The sequence below is a fragment of the Dendrobium catenatum genome, unplaced genomic scaffold (assembly GCF_001605985.2).
Source record: "Dendrobium catenatum unplaced genomic scaffold, ASM160598v2 fragScaff_scaffold_726, whole genome shotgun sequence".
Taxonomy (NCBI): domain Eukaryota; kingdom Viridiplantae; phylum Streptophyta; class Magnoliopsida; order Asparagales; family Orchidaceae; genus Dendrobium; species Dendrobium catenatum.
The window spans coordinates 432,422-455,945 of NW_021319188.1; the positions used below are offsets into that span (position 1 = coordinate 432,422).

The 23,524-nt window shown below is 35.5% G+C and overlaps 1 protein-coding gene across 1 annotated transcript; it reads left to right on the forward strand.

Moving 5' to 3' along the window:
* The first annotated feature begins 1,695 nt into the window (after nucleotides 1–1,695).
* LOC110098023 (probable methyltransferase PMT28) lies at nucleotides 1,696–9,992 on the forward strand. The gene is made up of 9 exons (XM_020824719.2): nucleotides 1,696–2,590; nucleotides 2,686–2,835; nucleotides 4,430–4,700; nucleotides 4,785–4,877; nucleotides 6,834–7,008; nucleotides 8,339–8,584; nucleotides 8,716–8,910; nucleotides 9,178–9,475; nucleotides 9,787–9,992. Exons 1-8 carry the CDS (start codon nucleotides 1,892–1,894, stop codon nucleotides 9,380–9,382), a joined length of 2,034 nt encoding a protein of 677 aa, XP_020680378.1. The 5' UTR covers nucleotides 1,696–1,891; the 3' UTR covers nucleotides 9,383–9,475; nucleotides 9,787–9,992.
* Nucleotides 9,993–23,524: the final 13,532 nt, after the last annotated feature.

Here is a 23,524-nt window from a genome sequence, read left to right on the forward strand (position 1 = left end):
TTGGACAGATGCATTAAAACATTTGTGCAAATAAAATACTTAAGCATTTTGATGTTTCTTTGGTGTTAAGTTCAGGGATTTTTTTATGGCTATCTCTTTTATTGTTATTGTTGTGTGCCGGTTTATTTGTGGCGGTAGAGACATAGAAAGTTTAACGTCTTAGTTTTGTATGAAGGCCCAACAAATACATAGATAAGAGATGAGATGTAATAATTATAAGAGGCATTAATTTTTTTTATGTTGAAAACTCAAAAATGAAAAAGCCCTAGCCCAATTAAAATGATTAAACTAGCATTTGCCATCGATAACAATTGATGTTTTTTCTAAAGGAAAGGAACTAATAAAGTACATATTGCATAATTGAAGTTCAAGGAGCCTTATGGTAGAAATCCAGCGTAAATCCCAATGCTAAAATTGGGAGTCATAGTTGATGTTAATAGTCTTCCATTGATCTTATAAGTGATAGTATGCATTGACATTATCGGTGATGGTATGTGATGAAATCGGTAGGTATTAGAGTAGTCAGGTGGCTCTGGCCAAGAGCTTGTGGGTTGGTAGTAAGTGGTTGGGAAATAGTTATCAGAGGGCTGTTACTAGTAGATGACAAACGTTACAGGATTGTGCTCAGCGAGCAACGAAGGTCAAAAAGATCGTAGTCGGTGAGTGACCGTTGTCAATGGATGACAAAGGTCAGATATATTGTAGTCAGGTGACAGTGGTTAGAGGATTATAGTCAAGTGACAATGGGCTTCGGATTATAGTCAAGAAATGGTGGTTTAAGAATTATAGTCAATCGATGATGGAGATTAGAGGACCATTGTCGATAGACGACGGAGGTTAGAATGATTGTAGTCAGAAGATGATGTTCGAGGAATGTAGTCAGGAGACGGTGGAATGAAGACTATTGTTGGTAAGTAATAGTGGCATGAAGGATTGTAATCTTCAGTACAATGGGGGAATAAGGAATGTAGTTAGACAATTGTGGTTGGAGGACCGTAGTCGAGAGATAGGGTCAAAGGGCTATAGTCAACAGGTGACAGGGATTTACGGACCATAATCAATGAAAAGTTTGACGACATTGGCTAGGTGGTGACAGTTCGATGGTGATTGCAGGTAATGAAACATTGATGGCCACCAAAACTTATATCTGAATTCAAAGCACAACAAAAGAGCAATATTCATGTCAATAGTCAAATCATAGTAGTTGCATCCATTTGATCATTGAATCATGTGCAGAAAAGAAAAATTCACATACAACAATAGTATAACCTATAAACAGTAAAATACTACAATAAGGAAGCCAGTAAACAAATACGAGTGTCAAATCTATAAATTAATTATGTCTACATAATCCTATAAAATCAAATCAATGTAGTAAAATTATATAAAAATGTACACATACTATTTAAACATTCTATATCACGTGCTCAGTATATTACTAAATTACTTAGCGCATGAGAGGTCAAATTACCAAATAAACCTCAAATAATTAGTATTTTGACTTTTTTTTAGAGGGGCAATTGCCCCCCAGATAACAAAGGGAAATTGGTTGAGATTCTTCTCTATAACTCTAAAAAAAAATTACTACATAGAGTCCGGACGAATCGCGTGTGTGAACTCCAACAGTTACAAACCAGGTGGCGGAGTCAAGCATAATGTTCTTCATGACCGAGTCATTTGTATAAAATTATTGGTGGCGACTGACTGACCTGTGAAAAATCTTCGTTGTTCATTGACTCTTTGAAATCATGGCCCTCCTAACCTCCTTAAAAAATTAAAAAAAAAAATCGAACTTTTGGTCATCCTCGCTGGATTCAGCTGCCGCGTCTCTTTTTCTTCGCCTGGATCCGCTTCCTTTTACACTCTGCGGCACTAACTCTGGTTGCTCGCGATGGCCGGAGCTCGATTCGGCCGAAACGCGAAACCTCGGGCTCCACTTAGCTTTTGCTGGAAAGTATTGCTTGCGAGCTTCTTAGGTCTGTCATTCGTCATCGTCTGGTCTATCTTCTCCTCACCCTCTGCCTCAATCTCCACTGGCCGAGACAGCTTCGACAACATCCAAGGGAACCCTTCAGCGCCAACTCAGTCCATAGCTTCCAAACTTCCCCCTCCCGTAACGGTGAAGCCGAGCTCTAGCAGGAATGAGAGCGAGTCTTCGCTTCGGAAGGAGGAGAAGAAGCGAGTGGTCGAACAAAAACCTGATGCCAAGGCGAATCCCGACGAGGCGCATGCTGATGCTGAGGGTGAAGAGGAGATAGAGATCGACGTCGAAGACGGAGTGGATGTGAATCCAGAAGAGGAGAATCAATCGTCGCAAGGGGATACATCTGGTGAGGAGAATGAAAGCAATACTGATAAGAAGAAGAGTAAGAAGAAGAATTCGGGGCCTTTGTTTGATCCGAAAGCCAGGTATGAGTGGAAGCTATGCGGTGGTAGAAACAAGCATAACTACATGCCTTGCATTGATATGGAAGGAGCGGGAGGAAGGAGGCACCATGAAAGGAGCTGCCCTAATGGCGCGGTGACGTGTTTGGTGCCTCTACCAAGGGGGTATTCGGCTTTGGTGCCATGGCCAGAGAGTAAATCCAAGGTGTTGAGTTTTTATTGACTTTCGCAGTCTGATTTTGGTATTTAGGGGTTTGAGTTTGTGAAAGTTGTGATTTTTGGTATGGTTTGTCGCTGCAGGTGCTTTTTGGGAATGTAGCTCATCCAAAGCTTTCTGCTTTCGTGAAGACGAAGAATTGGGTGAAGGTGTCTGGGGAATATTTGACGTTTCCTTCCCAGGAATCTGAGTTTAAGGGTGGAGTTCAGCACTATCTTGATTCGATTGAAGAGGTGAGGATATTTCATAGTTGCTTGACGAGTTATTGCTTACTAGTTGTTTCTGGAAGAAATTAATTCTTATTTGTTCTGTGGCATTAGCAGTCATATGTCATTATCAATATAAAGGGGCTGTTTGGTATCACCTAGGATTTGATTTAAGTAGGATTTCGTAAATCCGCTAAATCCGGATTTCGGAAATCCTGTGGAGCCTAAATCCTAAAAACTGTTTGGTAACATTCATGATAAATCCTATTAAATCCCATGTCACTGTTTGTCTATAGAACGGATTTAATGAGCAGACTCTTCCTCTCCAACCAATGGATTTCGTAAATCCGGCAAAAAGCATGATTTCGGAAATCCGGGATTTAGTACGAAAAGGCAAAATTTTCCCTCTATGGTGGCTTTCATTTTCTGTGAGATTTGGTTTTGCATTTTAGGCCGTTTGGCTAGATTTCGCTCAAATCCGCCTCAATCCGGCCTAAATCCGGCTACCAAACAGCCCCAAAAGGGGCAGTTAAACTGCATTTCTTCCCAAACCTAAGAAGGAGATAAAGTAATTGGTGACATAAAGTGAGGGATGATTCTGCTTAGGCTATTTAGCTATTGCAATCCATATTAAATTAACTATAACATGCTTGTTTCGCATTGATGTATTAACTTCCTACATATGTTACATAAATTCCCTTTTCTAGTTTAGATTATTAAAGCTAAATGATGGGTGGGATTAGACTAAAGTAATATGATTGATGCATTGAGATCATAGAGACAGGAGTAATTTTTTTTCTTCCTGAGATCTAATAATTTTTTAGCTTCTGCTAAACTTTCTGTGTCCTACATTATTGTTAAGAGGGCAAATTGGCACATAAACATGTCAAAGTTTAATGTTATTATCAGGGCAGTAAAACTCCATTGCTTCCTAAATTTGAGGAACTTGGAAGAATTAATTGGTAGCATGAATGTGAGGGATGATTCTGCTTTAGCTATTTATGGATAAAAGATTGTATAAACATTTAACTCGATATTGAATGAATTGACAATTGTTTATGCTTTCGTGCTTCTTAAACATTCTTGCATAAACTTAAATAAATTAATCTAATGATAGACTATCAGAGAATTTAGTTTTTTTTTTATGCAACTTCATCTTTTGATTTTTTTTTTTTGTTGGTTTGAACATTTGAGCAGTTATTATTGTTTATTATTGCTGTTAATGCATTTTCATCTACATCAGCTTATGTGATGCAACTTTAGCTTCGTTTGGGACGGCTTTCTTCTTGCTTTTTAAAGTAGCTTTCTAGTAATTTTTTTATTAAAAAGTTATTTTAAGAAGCAGCAAAAAAGTCGTCCCAAACGAAACATTCATTTCTTTATTTTTTTATTTTTGTTGGTTTGAAGTTTTGAGCAGTTATCATTATTTATTAATGGCTGAAAATGCAAATGCGTCTACATACAACTTTATGTATATCTATTTAGCTTTCATTGTGGGTCAGCTGATTCAGAATTCATTGCTATTTGTGGTTTTAGTTAGATCATGAAGTGAATATTATATCTATTCCGTGGATATTGAAAGACCTCTCCTTGTGTTCTGGTTCTTGTCTTGCTTGACTAGATGGTACCTGACATTGAATGGGGGAAGAACATCCGCATTTTATTGGACATTGGATGTAGTGATGGTAGCTTTGTGGGCACTCTTCTTGAGAAGGATGTTTTAACTCTTTCTTTAGGTATGATGAATGATCAGACAGACTTGGCTCAAGTTCTATTGGAACGTGGCATACCTGCGGTGGTCGGAAATCTAGGTATTCGGCGACTTCCTTTTCCTGGTGGCATTTTTGATGCCATTCATTGCAGTGGGTGCAATGTACATTGGCATTCTAATGGTTGGTAACCAGACAGAAACTTGTTAATATAAAAACAACCATTTTTTTTCTTTAATTTAGATGCTTTTTTGCTTTATCATGCAGGTGGGAGGCTCCTTCTGGAGATGAATAGGATACTACGTCCAGGAGGATACTTTATCATGTCATCTTCACATGGAGATGCTGAAAGTGAAGTGGGTACGCTTATGGTTTGCCTTCAATATTAGTTTGTATATATTTTTTTCAGATTGGGTTTGAGAGTGATAGGAAACACTTGAAGATCTCAAGAATTTCTTATCTATCTTGAGAAAATAGCAAAAATTCTCCGCAAGAATCCCCACATAATCATGAAAACAGTAGATAATTTGTATTATTTAATGAAATAGAAATGGAAAATACCAAGATACAATTGATCCTCGATTCGAGAGGAGGATCTATCTCTCCCAAATCTCTCGATGCTGCTAGAGCCCAAAAGAAACCCAAGAGATCTAAAATTTCAGCCAAATTCAAGATGCTCTAACACTAGAAAAACAAACTATTTAGTGCATACAATTCAAAAGGAAATCTCTAAACACTCCATACATTCAAATTTCCCTCCCAAATCCCTTAAAAATCTTTCCTAAACAGCTCTGTCTGGGCATTCAGATCGTGCGGCATCTGCAAGAGGCGGAGATTCCGCCTCTGTTTTGCAAGCCGGTCCTGTATGGACTGGCTGGACCGGTCCAACAGAGAGTTGCTTTGCATAGCATGCCATTTGATTGCCTCAGGTGGTACATGATTCAACCATTGGACTACTTGTTAGATGTGAAGCCTAATGTCTGTCAACATCAATCTCAGAGTCAAATGAAATTCTTGAAAATCATAGATAAGAATTGGGCCAAATCTAGTTTTGATATTTTAAAATTTGGTGGGTCCGAACTCAGGATCATTTCACACCTAAATTAGCTTTTACCTATCATCTCATAAAAAAAAAAGAGATCTTATGAGTGGAAAAGCACTGGCGCATGATTGAAACTAAGTTTTTTAGATAAGGGTTTAGGTTTTGTAGAAATGTTATTTCAAGTTCCTTGACTATGCACCCGCAAACCACTTAGATGAAATGAATAGATTTAAATTTGCCAAATAAACTTTCCTACAATTAAAATAAGTTAAATTTTGCCTTAGTGAAGTCTTGATTTTGTTAATTAAACATTTGATTGTAATAGTGAATCAACAGACTAATTAATTTTACAAATTAATTAGTGACATCCTTTTCACTAAACTATGCACAACGTATGACTAATATATGCTTGCAACCAATCAAGCCTAATAATAACGAGGTATTTGATTAACTAGACAAGAATGTCTTGCAATAATGAGAGGAAGCTTATTTGTCCAAAACAGTAATCAAGTTTATAAATCTTTAATCAAGAATCTTGCAAAATTAAAAATATATAAGATAAATGCAAGAACCATAAGATCAGCCACCAAAGACAAAGAACACATATTTACATGTTTCGGCACGTTTGTGCCTACATCCATGGGGGGAAAGAGAGGGCTAGGCTTTAATTAAGATGCATAATCAAATTACACAACCCTAGCATGCTTTAGATCTAGGTTAATCTTCAAAAGTAAAACAAATTTATTCATTTAAAGATGTCAGGAACAAAATCAACTAATTATATCTTATAGAAATAGAAAGAAGAAGAAAAACACTAACCAACCGAATCTCTAATCCTTGGTCACATGAAAGAATTTTGCAAGAAGAAGCTTATGATCATTCTTCTTGGTTCACCTAGGTCACACACAAGTAAGGGGTTTCGATCATTCTCCTCTCTCTAGCTATTACCTTGAATTGCAAGAAGAAGTCCTTATCGCTCGTCTAGGAATTGCGAGATCATCTTAATTTAAAGTTCTTTCTCGTCACTAGGAGGGGTAATTAAACATATAGATTTGTGACCATGAGAAACCTAGAACCAGATCATCTTCTCGTAAATTAAGAGTGAAATATTCTCGCAAATTAAGAGTGAAATATTTGGAGTGTCTTTTTTGTTGGTTTTCTTCTCAGTTTGAGAAAAAAAACTCATTCTAATAAAGAAAATGTTCACTTTATCTTTTTTTTTTTTTTTTTTTTTTTTTCTTCCTTTTTTTTTTTTTTTTTTGTTATTCTTCCAGGCATGTCATCATTGACCGCATCGATTTGTTGGAACGTGCTGGCTCATAAGACTGATGAAATCAGTGAACTAGGTGTCAAGTTATATCAGAGACCAGCATCAAATGAGATATATGACTTGAGAAGGAGAAATGAACCGCCATTCTGCAAGGATGGTGAAAACCAAGACTTTGCTTGGTAAGTGGGAAAGAGTTTATTTTTCATGGAAGACCATGCTGTTTAATCAGCAATGCTGTTCTATTTATTAATTGTAGGAATGATGCAGTACAAGATTGTGGTATTAATCGAAGGCAATGAAGAATGAAATAAAATGGTATGGCTACATGGTTGGCCTCCTCCACGAGTTTATTAAAATTTAAATATCTATTATAATTTTACAATCTCTTATGATTTACAATCCCTTATGATTCATAATAATCTCCTACAATCTTTTACAACATGATGGTTGACCTCCTCCACTAGAGATCACAATCAATTGAAACTTTTACATAAGAATCTTATATTTTATTTACAATCTCTTATGATTCACCTGAAGAAAATCCTACATTTGAACCAGTGAAAGTATTTTTCGAAACTCCTCTTGCTATTCCTACTCCAGAACAAAAATCTTGTGAATGTATGTCTTCTATTAAAGATCCTTATGTTTTTATTAACTCAGTAATCATAAATGAAATTTATGAAGATTTTTAAGCTAACATCTTCACAGTAGAAGATATTGTTTTTGTGCATATTGAACCTCTCCCTCCATTTGTGCATCCTCTTAGGACTTCAACTCTTGATCAAATTGTTTTTAAAGTAGAGGGAATTGATGCAATGCAAAACTGTGAAAATAATGGAAGATAATGAATAATGGAATGAAATTGTGTGGTTGGATGGTTGGCCTCTTCTACAAATTTATTAAAATTACAACAATTATTACATCTGTGATATTACATTATATTATTATGATATCATATTATGTCATTATTAGTTTTCAATATTATGTTTTCATTTTATCAAGTGTAATAGTGGTGTAATACCCTCTGTGCAAAGGAATTCCATCCTATGTAAGCCCCACTCAAATCAGCCCAACTCATCTACTCTCCATTTCTTCATCTTTACACAACATGAGAAATTATTCTGTGCGGACGCTGAACGCTGTCCGGAGACCAACCAGAATGCGCCATGTCACCCCTGCTCGGTACCCAACTCGGTATTGCTGACGTGACACATTCTGATTGGTCTCCGAACGGTAAACTACGTTTGGCATCCGCACAAAATAATTTCTTCACCACCACACCCAACCATAAACCCCAGAACCTTTCCAAACTACTTCCCAACATCCCATACTAGGCCTTCATAAGCCTTATAACTTAAACTAAACCTCACCTCTCTATACCAAACCCTAAAGGCTCCAACTTCCTTGCTCACTTCTCAGCCACCACCAGATATTTACCTTCCCAAGGCATTTGTTCTATTCCAGTTGCTTGCGTTTAAGCTTGATCAGCACCTTTAACTTGTCATGTAGGTATGCTCCAATAAAAACATGCCTGCATAAGCTTCCTGCTGCCATAGAGGAGCGAGGTACTGACTGGCCTGAGGAGTGGCCAAACAGGCTTGAAACTTTCCCTGAATGGCTTGGTGATTTGCAGGAAAAAATAATTGCTGATAATGAGCATTGGAAGGCTATCATCAGTAGATCATATCTTGTTGGTCTTGGTATTGATTGGTCAAAGATACGTAATGTGATGGACATGAAAGCCATCTATGGCGGGTGTGTAGGCTTAACCATTCCTTTTAAACTTAGGCTTCGTTTGGGACAGTTTTATTACTGCTTCTTAAAGCAGCTTTTTAAAGCAGCTTTCTAGTACCATTACTGTCTTTTTTTTTTTGTAATTCTCTCAGATTTGCGGCAGCTCTAGCACCTCAGAAGGTTTGGGTTATGAATGTAGTTCCTGTACATGCTCCAAACACTCTTCCTATCATTTTTGAGCGCGGTCTTCTTGGTATCTTCCATGACTGGTGTGAACCTTTCAGTACCTATCCAAGATCTTATGATCTTTTGCATGCAGATCATTTGTTTTCCCGTCTCAAGAACAGGTGTGTTGTATAACTTTTTTGAAGGTTTATCTTAAATTATCAACTTAGACTTCGTTTGGAACGGTTTTCTTACTGCTTCTTAAAGCATTTTTTTAGTATAAAATTAAGACTTTGTTTGGGATGATTTTTTTGTTGCTTCTTAAAGCAGCTTTCTAGTACAAAAAACTGCTTTAAGAAGCAACAAGAAAGTTGTGCTAGAAAGCTGCTTTAAGAAGCAACAAGAAAGTTGTGGCCTCTGAATAGTTTCTCCTGGTTTTCTTTTAACAGGTGTAAAGAACCCATTGCCATTCTAGTTGAGATGGATAGAATACTAAGACCTGGAGGATGGGTCATTATCCGCGACAAATCAGAGATCTTGAATCCTATAGAGAAAATCTTTAAAACCTTGCACTGGGATATTACTATGACATTTACACGGGACAAGGAGGGTATTATTTGCGTGCAGAAAACAATGTGGAGACCATTAACTTGAAATTTGCATGGAAAAAAAAGACTCTTCTGACATTCATCAAAGGCACATCACCATTTGCCACCATTTCAGCTTCTTCTTCATTACAAAATAGAGGTACATTTTGATTTTCAACCCATTTCTTATTAATTTTCATTGTATTTAGGCTTCATTTGAGATAGCTTTCTTATGGTTTTATAAATCAACTTTTTAATATAAAATTTTTTTGAACTAGAGATTTTTATGTTAAAAGTTGCTTTATAAAGCAGTAAGAAAACTGTCTCAAACGAAGATGCTAGCTGAATTTTTTTTTTTTTTAGTTTTGTTTTGGGATGATCTTCCTTATTTTTTATATTGATTCAATGTGTTTGGCTTGAAATTTGCATGGAATAAACATTTTTACACCAAGCTTCTTCATACTCATCCAGGTACTTGTACTGTGTTTCCAGCTTCTAGTAATTTATAGGCTCCTGGAACGAGTGTTTGTCCTTGTAGAGCTTTCAAAAGATTGTAAGATTTGCCAGATTCATTGCATGAAGAAATGTGTGTTATTGGAAATGGGATAGTATCCCATATGGTTAATCTCCATTCATTGTCTTTGGATTGAGTTCCGGAGATTTTTTTTTCTCATACTTTTGATATGTTGTCATTTCTTAGTGTTTCTATTACTTTCACTTCACACAGCTCACCGAACAATTATTAGGTCCTCCGACCAGACGTAGAGAAACGTCTGGTTGGCACTAAAATCCCGCTAAAAATTTCGATATTTGCTCAGTATTGATAGGTATTATTTGGTAATAACGATGAATACCCCTCTGTTAAGACAAATACCGAGTTATACCGAGCTATACCGAATTATACAAAAATATACCGAATTACTCTATATTTTTTTGTATAACTTGGTATTGCTCGGTATAGCTCGGTATAACTCGGTATTAGGTTTTCACATGATGGTATTCCTTGTTATTGTTTGGTATTTCTCGTTTTTTGACGTGATTTTAGCTTCGACCGGACGTAGGACTTAATAATTGTTCTCACCACCCATCTTGATCTATTCGTTGAGAATTTTTACTATCAATCAAAATATTTTTAATTCAAATCTTCTTAGTTTGTCTTAATGGACCTAAATGTTATTTAGCTGATTATTTTTAAAAAAATTCAAGCTAAAATATATTCAAATATTTTTGTTATGTTTGATTTGCTGAATTTCAAATGCAAATAAATTGACTTTTTTTGAAATAATTTTTTTATAACAAATTTTTAGTTAAAAAATTTTATAGTAAGCAAATTTTCTAAAAATAATAAAAAATTTAATCTTCATTTGAAACAACTTTCTCATTTCTTATTCCAAAACAAAATTTATATTAATCACAAATGAAGCCTAAATTATGTGAATACAGTGCTTCTTTCATACAACACCTATACCACTCATTTAGAAAAAAATTTCTTCTGAAAAAATTTGCAGTGCATGCTTCAATTGATGTATATTTCAAAAGTACATAAATTCTTAATTGGATGCAAATAAAATCTGATATTCGAATGTATTTTGCAAATTAAACCCATGAACATTTTTTTTTTTCGTACATAGAGATAGGAACTTGAATCTTATTGAATTACCATGGTTATTGCCTCATGTCTAGTTTTGTTAAAATCAATCACATATCCATCATTGTTTAGTTTGGTTGATGAGCGAGAACGGTTTAGAACCCCCAACCCATGCTTTATTCCCTTCAAGCAGCAGCGCCTCTTAAGAAAGGCCCAATCAAGTGCGGGCCAAAAGATTTTTAAGGTGAGTGCCTCTTCTAGGTCAGCTGAAAATTAGTCACATTGTCAAGCACCCTTTTGAAAATGAAAACGGGTGAATTCCCTGTTCAAAAAAAGAAAATCCATCACATACAAAGAGAAAATGCTTTCTCCCATTAGCTCAGTTCAAGCTATAAATAAGAAAAAAATGATAGCAACAATTTCAAGATAACCATACACTGCACTATACATCTGCAGCAGCCGACCACACTACACACTGCTCATTATAAGAAAGATAATATTCCAAAAAGAAGAGCAGATGAAGAAAGACCAAGAACAAGTAGCTCAATTGACAACGGGATCCATGAAAAAATAAAAATAGAGTAGCTTTCTTCAGATCATTGTACATGAATTTTAAAATATCATCGAAGGAACAACGAAGTCGAACATCCACGCAACAACGTCGAACAACAACGATGAAATAGAGAAGATGAAAAACAAAATCTAGACGCCCACTAACCTAATCGAACGGCAGCAAAGTCGAACAATAATGTAATCGAACTTCGTTCGAAGATGCTGTGTTTTTCGATCCAACAAGAAGGGAACATTGTCAAAGGAGTGAAGTCGTATAGCAATGAAGGGAGCCGAAGAAGCTACTAGTCCTCACACAAAGCAGCAAATGTCATCGAAGGGAACGAAGATGGTTCTCGCGAGCTTTACTCACGCCCGAGTGATTTCCTTTTTTGCTCAAAATAAGCAATTTTACTTTACGCGCAAAATGAACTACATCGAGAGCTCCTAATACCTTACGAATTTAATTTACTTAAAACTTTGTCCAACCAAATATCAAAAAGTGAAAAAGCACTTATTTCCTTTTATGGTACCTTCATTTTTCTCTCAACCAAACTACCCCATAATGAAACTGAAGCCCTCAAATTATATAAGCAATGGACTATTATCTTTTAAAAGAATAACAACACTCACCAAGAGAAACGGTTAGATTGTTATCCATTTTACAATAATAGTAGCTCGATCCTCACACATCTTAATACCATTCATCCATTTTTTTGAATGATTGAGATTTAGAATTCTTCGTCCCTACCAAGCTCCCAATATCAAATTTTATTAGTTAAAATTACTTTAAACCTCAATCATTTAAAAAGGTAAGCTCAAAGATGCAAGATAAGGATAAGCACTGCTCTTTTAATATAATGAGGATAAGAAAGTTACAGAATAAGCACTGATAATTAATGATCGGTAACAAACACTGAAACAATAGAACTAAAGAATGGTAAAGTAAATACTTCTTTATCTGACATGCAGATGCAAAGCATATAAGAAACTATGCAGAATTGATCATTCTGGCATAATTGCATTGTGTGATTACCAAGATAACTGGAGGGGTGGTTTCAGAGTAGCACAAAGAGACGGAGACAGGGGGAGAGAGAGAGAGAGAGATATCAAAAGAGAAAATCAATTTCACCGCTAACCAGACTGATGAAGAATTTTAGTCATGGACGTTTTTGAAGGGACGAATATATTAAGTCAAGGATTTCTGACGAAATTCCTCAGCGAGGGGATGTTTAGTAGAAACATCTGAGCAGAATTGAAGGGCCCGTTTGGATGCAGGATTTAGGCCAAATTTAGGCAAGATTTGAGCTCAATCCTGCCAAATGACAAAAAATACGAAGTTAAATCTCGCGGTAAGTCTAATTTCTATTTCATAACATTTTCCCCTAAATCCCGAATTTCGTAAATCCAACATTTTACGAATACGTAAATCCGACCGAAGATGCGTGCAAAAGGTAGAAATACCGTTACCTTCGTGGCAAGCTCCCAACGCGACCTTCGATCCGACAGTGACAACATCGAAGGACGAGGCGGAGAAGTTTCGAAAGACTCTTTCAGAACTCTACTTCACGTGCAAAGCAGAACTACAACGAATAAATGCAGTAGAGGAAAAGCAAACCCTAAACATGCCATGGCAAGCGACTCGTTCGTTCAAAGCTCTAACCACGCGAATCAACGAAGCCGCAAAAGTAAGCTTTAATTCACAAGGGAGAAACCTAGAAATAATACTTGAATTAAATCCTAGTTAAATTTAAGTTAAATTTTGCTGAAAGCAAAAGAGACAACCATAGCTTAATATATGGATGACCACAGAGTTTACCTTTTGCAGCTTCTAATTCAGTGTCATTGCCATTGAAGTTGCCTACATGGTGGTTTCTAGTTCATCTTTGGATTCATTTGGAATGGCTTTTTTTAATGCTTTTAAAGTGAAATTTTAGTAAAAAAAAATTATTTTTTTACAAAAAAGTTGTTTTAAGAAGCAATAAAAAAGTCGTCCCAAATAAAACCTTTAGCTTTACTGTTGCCAAGCGCCGCACGATGAATTTACTACATGGATGACCTCAGAGTTTACAATATGGACGACTAGGGAATTTCACTATTGAGGTGCAACAAACTAAATTAAGGCTACGTTTTAGACGCCTTTCTCACTGCTTCTTAAAACAATATTTTTAAACAAAAATTAAAATTTTTGTACTAAAAAAATACTTAAGAAACAGTACCTCGATCGCCTTGCACGCTGCTGCATAAAAAAGACAGACCATGTCCCAAAAATTTGATCTGAAGCTGGAAAGGTTCATAAAAGTCTTCAAATAAAACTCATTCCTTGTTTTGCAACTTAGGCTCAAATATGTTCTGTCTTCTCGAGAGAATCCACATTTGCCAGCAAAATTCCTGCATCGGATCAGTGCAATAAAAATTTCCAATGAATGATGAAAGAAATATTTAAATAAAATGAAACCCAGCCTTGCAAATCTGATTTATGCAGGCAATTATGCATGCACATATAAAGTGAGAGGATACTCGTTGAGCAGGAAAATCAACATTGTATCTTCCACCAACGGAAAAATAAGGGACGAATAAGAAGAAGAGTTCAAAGAATATGGCTCAGATTATAGTGGAATCCATGAAACAAGACCAAGTGCCAAAGCTTCCTATTAATAGCTACACATGAATTCCCATGGTAACTGCAGCTGCGGTTGCTTGAGAGCTCCAAGCCATCCAAATATGCCACATCATTACCGTAAGAAACATAAAGATATTCCATAGACGCCAAGTGAATGGTCAAGGCATTAAATTGGGATTAATATTCTATCAGAATTATAATATATGGGACTATTTTGGATCAATTTTATATAATCAAGGGACAAAATTGAAGTAACATGAGACTCTACAACTAAATGGTAAATTGGCCTTTGGGGACTATCCATAGCAGACAACAGTCCTTCCGACCTCTGTCGCAAGACTACGGCCTTTCTGACCTACATCACACGTCGACTATGATCCTTCCGACATCCATCTCCCGCCGACTACGGTCCTTCCGACCACTATCACCCAAGTACGGTTTTTACGACCTCCTTCACTTGCAGACTAAAGTCCAGTGACTAAACCAACATGTCAATACTGATTCTTCCAATTCCCACCATATAATGCACTTATATGATGCATATTTGTTGCATTAAACCAAGACCTTCCCTCAAAGAAAGGCCTCATTTGTAATTGACTGCAAACACTAGTAGATTCATTCAAACTGGGCCAAGCCCCATGGTTTTCCCCTATTGAGGGGTTTCCACATAAAACTCAAGTGCTCTAATGAATGCTACCTCTCTTTTACCTGATTGTGTGTTGGATCTTCCTACAAAGCCAAGACGTTAAACATAATATTTATCTATCACCGTGAATATTCCAGGATATATATATATATATATATATATATATATATATATATATATATAGAGAGAGAGAGAGAGAGAGTTGAGTTGTTGTTACCCAACACAAAAAAGAAAAAAAAAAAAAACAATTCTCCTGTCTTCTTCGTGCAAAAGAAAAAATGATGCATCATTTATTTCCGGTCCGACCGATCAAGCCATCCTTGGCATCTCATCCATGTAAGAACCGTCCATAGCTAGAAATAAGTCACAATGTCAATGGCTGGATATTATAGCCACTGCATCTCCAATAGAAATTAACTTGAGCTGAGAAAAATGAAAAAAGGTAATGCTTCACCTTCTTAACATCGAACATATCTGGTAACAGAAATAATTCCCAGAAGTTGATAAAGGAAAAAAATTACCTTTAGTTGAAGTGATCATTAGAGAAGAAGAAAATGTGAATCCTGGTCCTTATCAAGCACAATAGCAGTCATTAGCATGGAATTCAAACTTGCAAACTGATTCAAGCATACAAAATAAACATCTAAACCAGACAAGATTGGGTTACCAGCGACCGTAGCAAAAAAGAATAAAGTACTTCCCTATAGTAGGAGAAATTATTGTGTACGTAATCCGAACACGTTCGGATGCTGCGTATTTACTGCTTATTTGTTGCGTATTTTTTGTGTATTTAATTTTTTCTACGTATTTTTTGCGTATTTATTGTGTATTTAGTGAGTATTTAGTGAGTATTATTTATTTGTTATTTTTTGGCACAAAAAAAATTTGTATAAAAAAATACGCAACAAATAAGCTTATTCTGTACGTAATCCGAACCTATCCCAGCGTTCGGACTGCGTACAGAATAATTTCTCCTATAGTAGGCAGGAGCAGCAGAACTTAAAAACAGTAGACTCAGTACAGGAATATGGAATACAGCCAAATGATATGGTTTGAATTACCTCTACGCCATTAACACCTTAACGAAGCAAAGACATCAATAACAGAGGAAAAAAAAACAGCAACATTAATTGTATGCTTCTTTATTAATGGTCAACATTCTGCACCGTAGAGCATTATAAGCCTCACCACCATCTAATAAAATTTCCCCTTAAATTTCAAGGACACTTTTCTAACACACAACAGGCCCGACGCATTCCTTCACTTCAAGCTAGGGGTGTCAATATTTGACCCAACCGGAACCCAACCCAAAAATTTAGGGTTCAGGTTAGAAATTTCAACCCGTTTATAAAACTAGGTCGGGTTCGAGTTGACCCGGAAACCCAAAATCAACCTGGTTTGACCCATTTTAAACCCAAGATTTTTATGAAATAAGTAAATGATATTTCAAAAAATTATAAACATTGTTGCCCAAATTAAATTAAGCTTGGTTTATTTTAAAATGATTGAAGTAAATATTATCTTAATTTGATTTAGATTTAAAAAAATTGAATTAAATAATCCAATTTTAGTAAAACTTACCCGAAATGGATCAAGTTCGGGTTGACCCAGTTTCGGGTTCGGAAAACAAACCCGTTTGTAAAAACGGGTCGGGTTGAAGAGTTTCGGGTCAACCCATTCGTAAAAAGAAAGAAGAATGAAGTACCAATAAGAAGACAAGGGCTGAGATAAAAGTGAAAATCATGAAATAGGACAAGTGTAGCAGCTTTCTACCAATGGTTGTACATGAATCCCCGTGGTAATGGCAGGTATGGTTGCTTGAAAAGATCAAACCATCCAAACATGCCACATCATTACCATAGAAAATAAAAATATTTGATAGCAATCATATGCAACCGATGGCTAAATTATAAATCATCATCATCAACACCCTCACAAATTCTTACTAGAAAGAGACATCAACATTCAATAGTGTGTGGCATTAATCTTGACAATTTTCATATGACAATACCCTCCTAACCATATTTCATGCCAAAGATAAAGCGAGTAAAAGGATTTCCTTATAATGGAGTTTTATTTTTTTTCCTTTTCATAAATGATATATTACAATGTTACACCTCTTCAAACATCATCTCTACGCAAAGAGCCACAATACTCGATCATATGGACAAAAATTCTATATTAAGTTCCATCTAAGATGGGTTGATGGCTCACTTCATCATGTTCATATAAGCCCAATTTCACCTATTATGGTAAAGAAAAACTCTTTCCACACAGCAACTTTATATTACCAAGGAAGCAACACAAATAAGCACAAAATTTATTTGCAAGAATGTTCTGCTTTGATGGCCCTTAGATTTGCTTAGAGAATTTCTATAAGCAATACTCCAAAAATTCTTTTGAGTGACCAGCATTATCATTAGCATTTAGCCATCATCATCATGAGCTCAAAGAGAAGAGTGCAAAGAAAATTATTTGCAATGTCCACAATAATGAGTTAATACTAATGCATTGTGAAACTTTTATCTACCAGCACATTAACAATTTGCAGTCCTAAAGTTTTGGCCATTATCATGAGAACTTCCCCTATCAACATAATCCTCCTCAAACAACATAAAACCCAATAAAAATTTAAAAATCCCTGTACCACGGATTTTAAACCAAGTTCAATCATTATAGTCATAAGAAATGCTTATCACACCGCATCATAGAAATGATGATGATGATGATAGAAATGATTATGTTATTTTCATTTATTCTATGCCTGAAATAAAAACCATTTAGTCAGTGTAACTTTGGAGAAAGGATATCTTCTAAATTCAAAAAAATGAGCCATATAAGGAAATCTTTGTAATTCATATTCTCCATTTCTTCGCCAAACTACGGGACTGTTTGGATACAGAATTTAAGCTAAATCCTGCCAAACAATATTTAGGGAACCGTTATCTCACAGTGAGTTACATCCTCCATTTTGCTCATTGTGCCGTACATCCCACATTTACTAAATCCAGGAGTTTGGCGGAATTACAGGATTTGAACAAACTATTTTAAATCTTAGATTACATTATCAAACGGTTTCACAGGATTTAAATTTGTTTTGCCAAATATTTTTTAGGATGGGGGATTTACATACATACCACTTTATTTCATGCTATTTACAAATCTAACATCCAAAATTTTAATATTTCATACCTACCATCCAAACATGCCACATCATTATCATAGAAAACATAAAGATATTCTATAGCAGCCAAGTGCATAGTGGAGGATTAATATGGGATCAATATTAGATCACAATTACAACATATGGGATTTTTTTTGGGATAAATTTTGTATGGTCGAAGTACAAAATTGGAGGTCCATGATACGGAAAAATAATGCATCATTTACACGCCTTTCAAGCCATCCTAGACATATAATCCAATGCAAGATCGATAAGAATAAAAGTTAGCCATGGAAGAACCGTCCATAGCTAGAAATAAGTCACAATGTCAATAGTTGGATTTTATGCCGCCATATCTCCAGTAGAAATTGACTTTGAGCAGAGGAAAATGAAACAAGGTGATGCTACACTTTCTTAACAATATAAGCACTGATCATAGATATTTGGTAACAGAAATAATTCCCAGAAGTGGATCAAGGAAAAAACTACCACTAGTTAAAGTTCTCATTAAAGAAGAAGAAATTGTGAATCCTGGACCTTATCAAGCACCATAACAGTCATTAAAATGCATGGAATCCGATCTTGCAAACATCTAGGTCTATATATAGTGACATAGATCAGTATCCTTTCACAAAAAGACAAGAACATGGGGCTTCCCTAATACCTCTACAGCCGCAAAAACGGAAAAAATTAAGCTTGCATAATAAACATTTAAATCAGATAATATTGGGTTACCAACCACCGTACTAAAAAGAATAATGTTTTTTTCCCTAGAGTAGGCAGGTGTGGCAGAACTTTTGTACAAAGGATTCTGTACAAGAATATGAAATACAATCATATAATATGGTTTGAATTACCTTCTACATCATCATCTTCCTTGATGAATCTAAGGCATCAATAACAAAGGAAAACAAAACGCAAGATTAATTTTATGTTCTCTATTAATGGCCAACATTCTGCGCCACAGAGCATTGTAGGTCTCAACACCATCTTATAAAAATTTTCCTCAAGTTAGATTTCTATTACACAATTTCTATCACACAATAGACCCGATGCATTCCTTCACTTCAACTATCCAACTTGTGAAGTACTCCACTCCATTTGTTGAGAGGTTTGATGGAGAAGTAGAGAGACAGTAAGCAAGATCTACATATGATATTTATTGATTTTGAGAAAGCATATCATAAAATTCTAAGAGAAGTGCTTTGAAGAGTTTAAGAAAAGGAGTTAATAATGCTATATTCAAGTTATTAAGAGTATGTATACAGGATATGCTACTTGCTCAAATACAAGGTGATTTCACCAAGTGTTTTACTATTTCAGCTGGATTACAACAAGGACCAGCTTTAAGCCCATATCTTTTTGCTTTAGTCATGGATATACTTGCTAGACATTTGCAAGAGAATGTACCTTGATGTATGTTTTTTGCTGATGCTATTATTCTTGTTGATAAGGCTAGAAAGGAAGTTGATGGAAAACTTGAATTATAGATGTAAACCTTTGAGTCTAAAGGTATTCGTTTGAGTAGATCTAAAATCAAATACATGAAGTGTAATTTTAAGAGTGATATATCTAGTGGTGGGATTGTGAGATTTAGTGATGAAGTCATTAAAAAGAATTCACGTTTTAGATATCTTAGGTCTCTCATTCAAAGCTTAGTTAAAGCTATAAATAAGAAAAAAAATGATAGCAACAAATTTCTGAGGATTTTCAATTTGCCCTTTAATCAAAAAACACAATCAGATTGAGGTATAGAAAACTCAACCACAGAAGATCCACTGAAAGTTGGAATACAGTAGCTACAAAAACAAGATAAGCACTTATTATAGATATTTGATGACAACCACAACATCAGAAGTAGGTGTAACAGCACCATCCACGACAAATATAAATCTACAACAACCTTATTAGAACTTCAAAGATAGTAATACTTAGCACATTCGACATTGTATAGCACCCAAAACCCCAAAAGACTATATTTCAAAAAGGAAATAAGCTGATATCAAAGAAGAAGATGAAGAGACCAGGAATTAGTAGGCTAAGATAAGAAGCGGATCAATGAAATAAAAGAAGAGAAGCATTTTCCATATCAGTATGCATGAATCCCCCTTCTGATAAGGCAGTTGTGTTTGCCTGAAAAGTTCCAGGCCACTCTGTAATGCCACATCATCACCATAGAAAATATGAGAAAATACATAATAGTTGATATTCCATGGTTGCCATGCTTGGAGAATGGCAGACCCTTAATCATCATCATCGCACCAAATTTATTTGCAAGAATGTTGTGCATTGATGTTCGTTAGGTTTGCTTAGAGAATTTCTATAAGCAATACTCCAAAAATCCTTTTGAGTGACCAGCATCATCATTAGCATTTAGTTATCATCATCATGAGCTCAAAGAGAAGAGTGCAAAGAAAATTCTTCGCAATGCCCACAATAATTAGTTAAGACTAATGCATTGTGAACCTTTTATCTACATGCAACTCTTGGCCTCATTGCTGTCAACAGCACCTTAACAATCTAAGGACCTAAAGTTTTGGCCATTATCATGAGAGCTTCCCCTACCAACATAATTCTCGCTGTTTTCACCGAATATTGTTAGGTTTGCTTGCGAACTCAAGCATTTCCCATTAGGGTTACCTGCGAACTCAAATATTTCCTATCAATGTTGGACCTGATGATATCCCAATAGAGGTGTGGAAATGCTTAGGAGAAGAAGGAATTTCTTGACTAACTAAACTTTTTAATATTATTTTGAAGACTAAAAAGAAGTCAGATGAGTGGAGAATGAGTGTGTTGATTCCTATTTTTAAGAATAAAGGTGATGCACAAGATTGTGAGAATTATAGAGGAATTAAGTTAATGTGTCATACTTAAAAACTATGGGAGAGAGTTATAGAGCATAGGTTACGGCGTGATACTAAAGTTTCTCAAAATCAAATTGGATTCATGCCGGTTAGGTCTACTAAGGAAGCTATACATTTATTGAGATGTTTGATGGAGAAGTATAGAGAGAATAAGGATGATCTACATATGATATTTATTGATTTAATGAAAGCATATGATAAAGTTCCAAGAGAAGTGCTATGGAGAGTTCTAGAAAAGAAAGGGGTCAATAATGCTTATATTCAAGTCATTAAGAAGAGGTATGCAGGAGCTATTACTTGTGTCCAAACACATGGTGGTGTGAGAATACCCTTTTGCCAAAAAAATCCCTGCATCAGACCAGCACAATAAAAATTTCCAAAGAATGGTGAAAGAAATATTTAAATAATTTGGAACCAAGTCTTGCAAATCTGATTTATGTATGCAAACATGTATGTGCATATAAAGTGAGACTGTGAGAGCATACTCGTTGGGCAGGAAAATCAACATAGTATCTTCCACCAACAGGCAAGCACAGGGAGCTCTCCTAATACCTCCACATTCATACTGCTGCAAAGATTGACAGAAGTAAACATGCACATAATAAACATCTAAACAAAAAAGAATTGGACTTCCACCCACCGTGGGTAAGAGACTCTAGTACTTGCCGATAGTAGGCAGGAGCAGCAGCTACAGAAGAGAAGAACAATGGCCACTGTACAAGAATATGGAATACAACTAGGTGACAACAAGGAAATAAGAGAATATTAATCTTAGAGTGGAATACATGAAACAAGACCAGCAGAGAAACTCGGCCTATTATGTTGCACATTATGTACCACCAAGAACCCAGGACTGCAATGAAAAAGGAAAGAAAAAAAAAAAGGGACGAATAAGAAGAATTCAAAGAATATGGCTCAGATTATAGAGGAATTCATGAAATTCGACAAGTGCCAAAGATTCCTACTAATAGCAACACATAAATTCCCATGGTAACTGCAGCTGCGGTTGCCTGAGAGCTCCAGGCCATCCAAACATGCCACATCATTATCATAGGAAACATAAAGATATTCCATAGCAGCCAAGTGTATGGTCAACGCATTAAATTGGGATTAATATTATATCACAATTATAATATATGAGACTATTTTGAATCAATTTTATATAATCATGGGAAAAATTCAAGTAACATGATACTCTAGAACTAAATGGTACATTGGCCTCTAGGGACTATCTTGGAACTTTTTTATGTATATATATATAGAGAGAGAGATAGATAGAGAGAGAGAGAGAAAGAAAAAGAGAGAGAGTCGAGTTGTTTTTACCAAACACAAAAAGAAAAAAAAAAAAGCTCTACTACTGACTTCCTGGTACAAGACCCAAAATAAGGAAAATTGATGCATCATTATATCCGGTCCTCCCGGTCAATCCATCCTTGCCGTCTCATCAATGTAAGAATCGTCCATAGCTAGAAATAAGTCCCAATGTCAATGGTTGGAAATTACAGCCCCTGCATCTCCGAATAGAAATTAACTTGAGCAGAGGAAAATGAAACAAGGTAAAGCTACACTTTCTTAACAATTTAAGAACTGATCAAAGATATCTGGTAACAGAAATAATTCCCAGAATGATAAAGGAAAAAAATTACCTTTAGTTGAAGTGATCATTAGAGAAGATAAAATGTGAATTCTGGTCCTTATCAAGCACAATAGCAGTCATTAGCATGGAATCCAATCTTGCAAACTGATTTATTATATCGACATATAGTGACATAGATCAGTATCCTCCACAAACAAACAACATAATAAACATCCAAACCAGACAAGATTGGGTTACCAACCATAGAAAATAAGAGAGAGTACATAATAGTTGATATTCAATGGTTTCCATGCTTGGACAATGGCTAACCCTTGATCATAATCATCGCCAACAAAGATTCTTTATTCATAAACATAAAAGCAGAAAAATGTTCCTGTATGTTAAGTGAATGTCGCTATTCTTACTGTGTCACATAATTAAGCCAACCTAATCGCATTTCATGGCGAAGATAAGCAACTTATAAAATTTTCATCTTTTAGCTCACGCATCAAGATTTTTCCAATTAAAGCAACTCCATTTCCCTCCTTCATAGAGAAATATTACAAATTTCACCTTAATGCATTACAATTAGAATGAAATCAGCAACCCTTAAGCTTATAAAGTGATTATTATCCTCAAACTCATTAAAAAAAGGCAAGATTCCTCCTCCACAACAACAACAACAACATCAAGCCTTTATATCACTATGTGAGGTCAGCTACAGTGAAAATCATGAAATAGGACAAGTGTAGCAACTTTCTACCAATGATTGTACATGAATCCCCATGGTAATGGCAGATATGGTTGCTTGAGAAGATCAAACCATCCAAACATGCCACATCATTACCATAGAAATACAGATATTCCATATCAACCATATGCAACCGATGGCTAAATTATAAACCATCATCATCAACACCCTCATAAATTCTTACTAGAAAGAGACATCAACAGCACACTATTGCATGCAATGTGTATGGCATTAATCATGATAATTTTCATATGACAATACCCTCCTAACTATATTTCATGTTGAAGATAAAGCGAGTAAAAGGATTTCCATCTGTAAATAATAAAAAATTTCCCTTATAATGGAGTTTCATTTTTTTTATCCTTTTCAAGTTTTCATAAATAATATATTACAATGTTACACCTCTTCAAACATCGTCTCTACTCAAAGAGCCACAATACTCGATC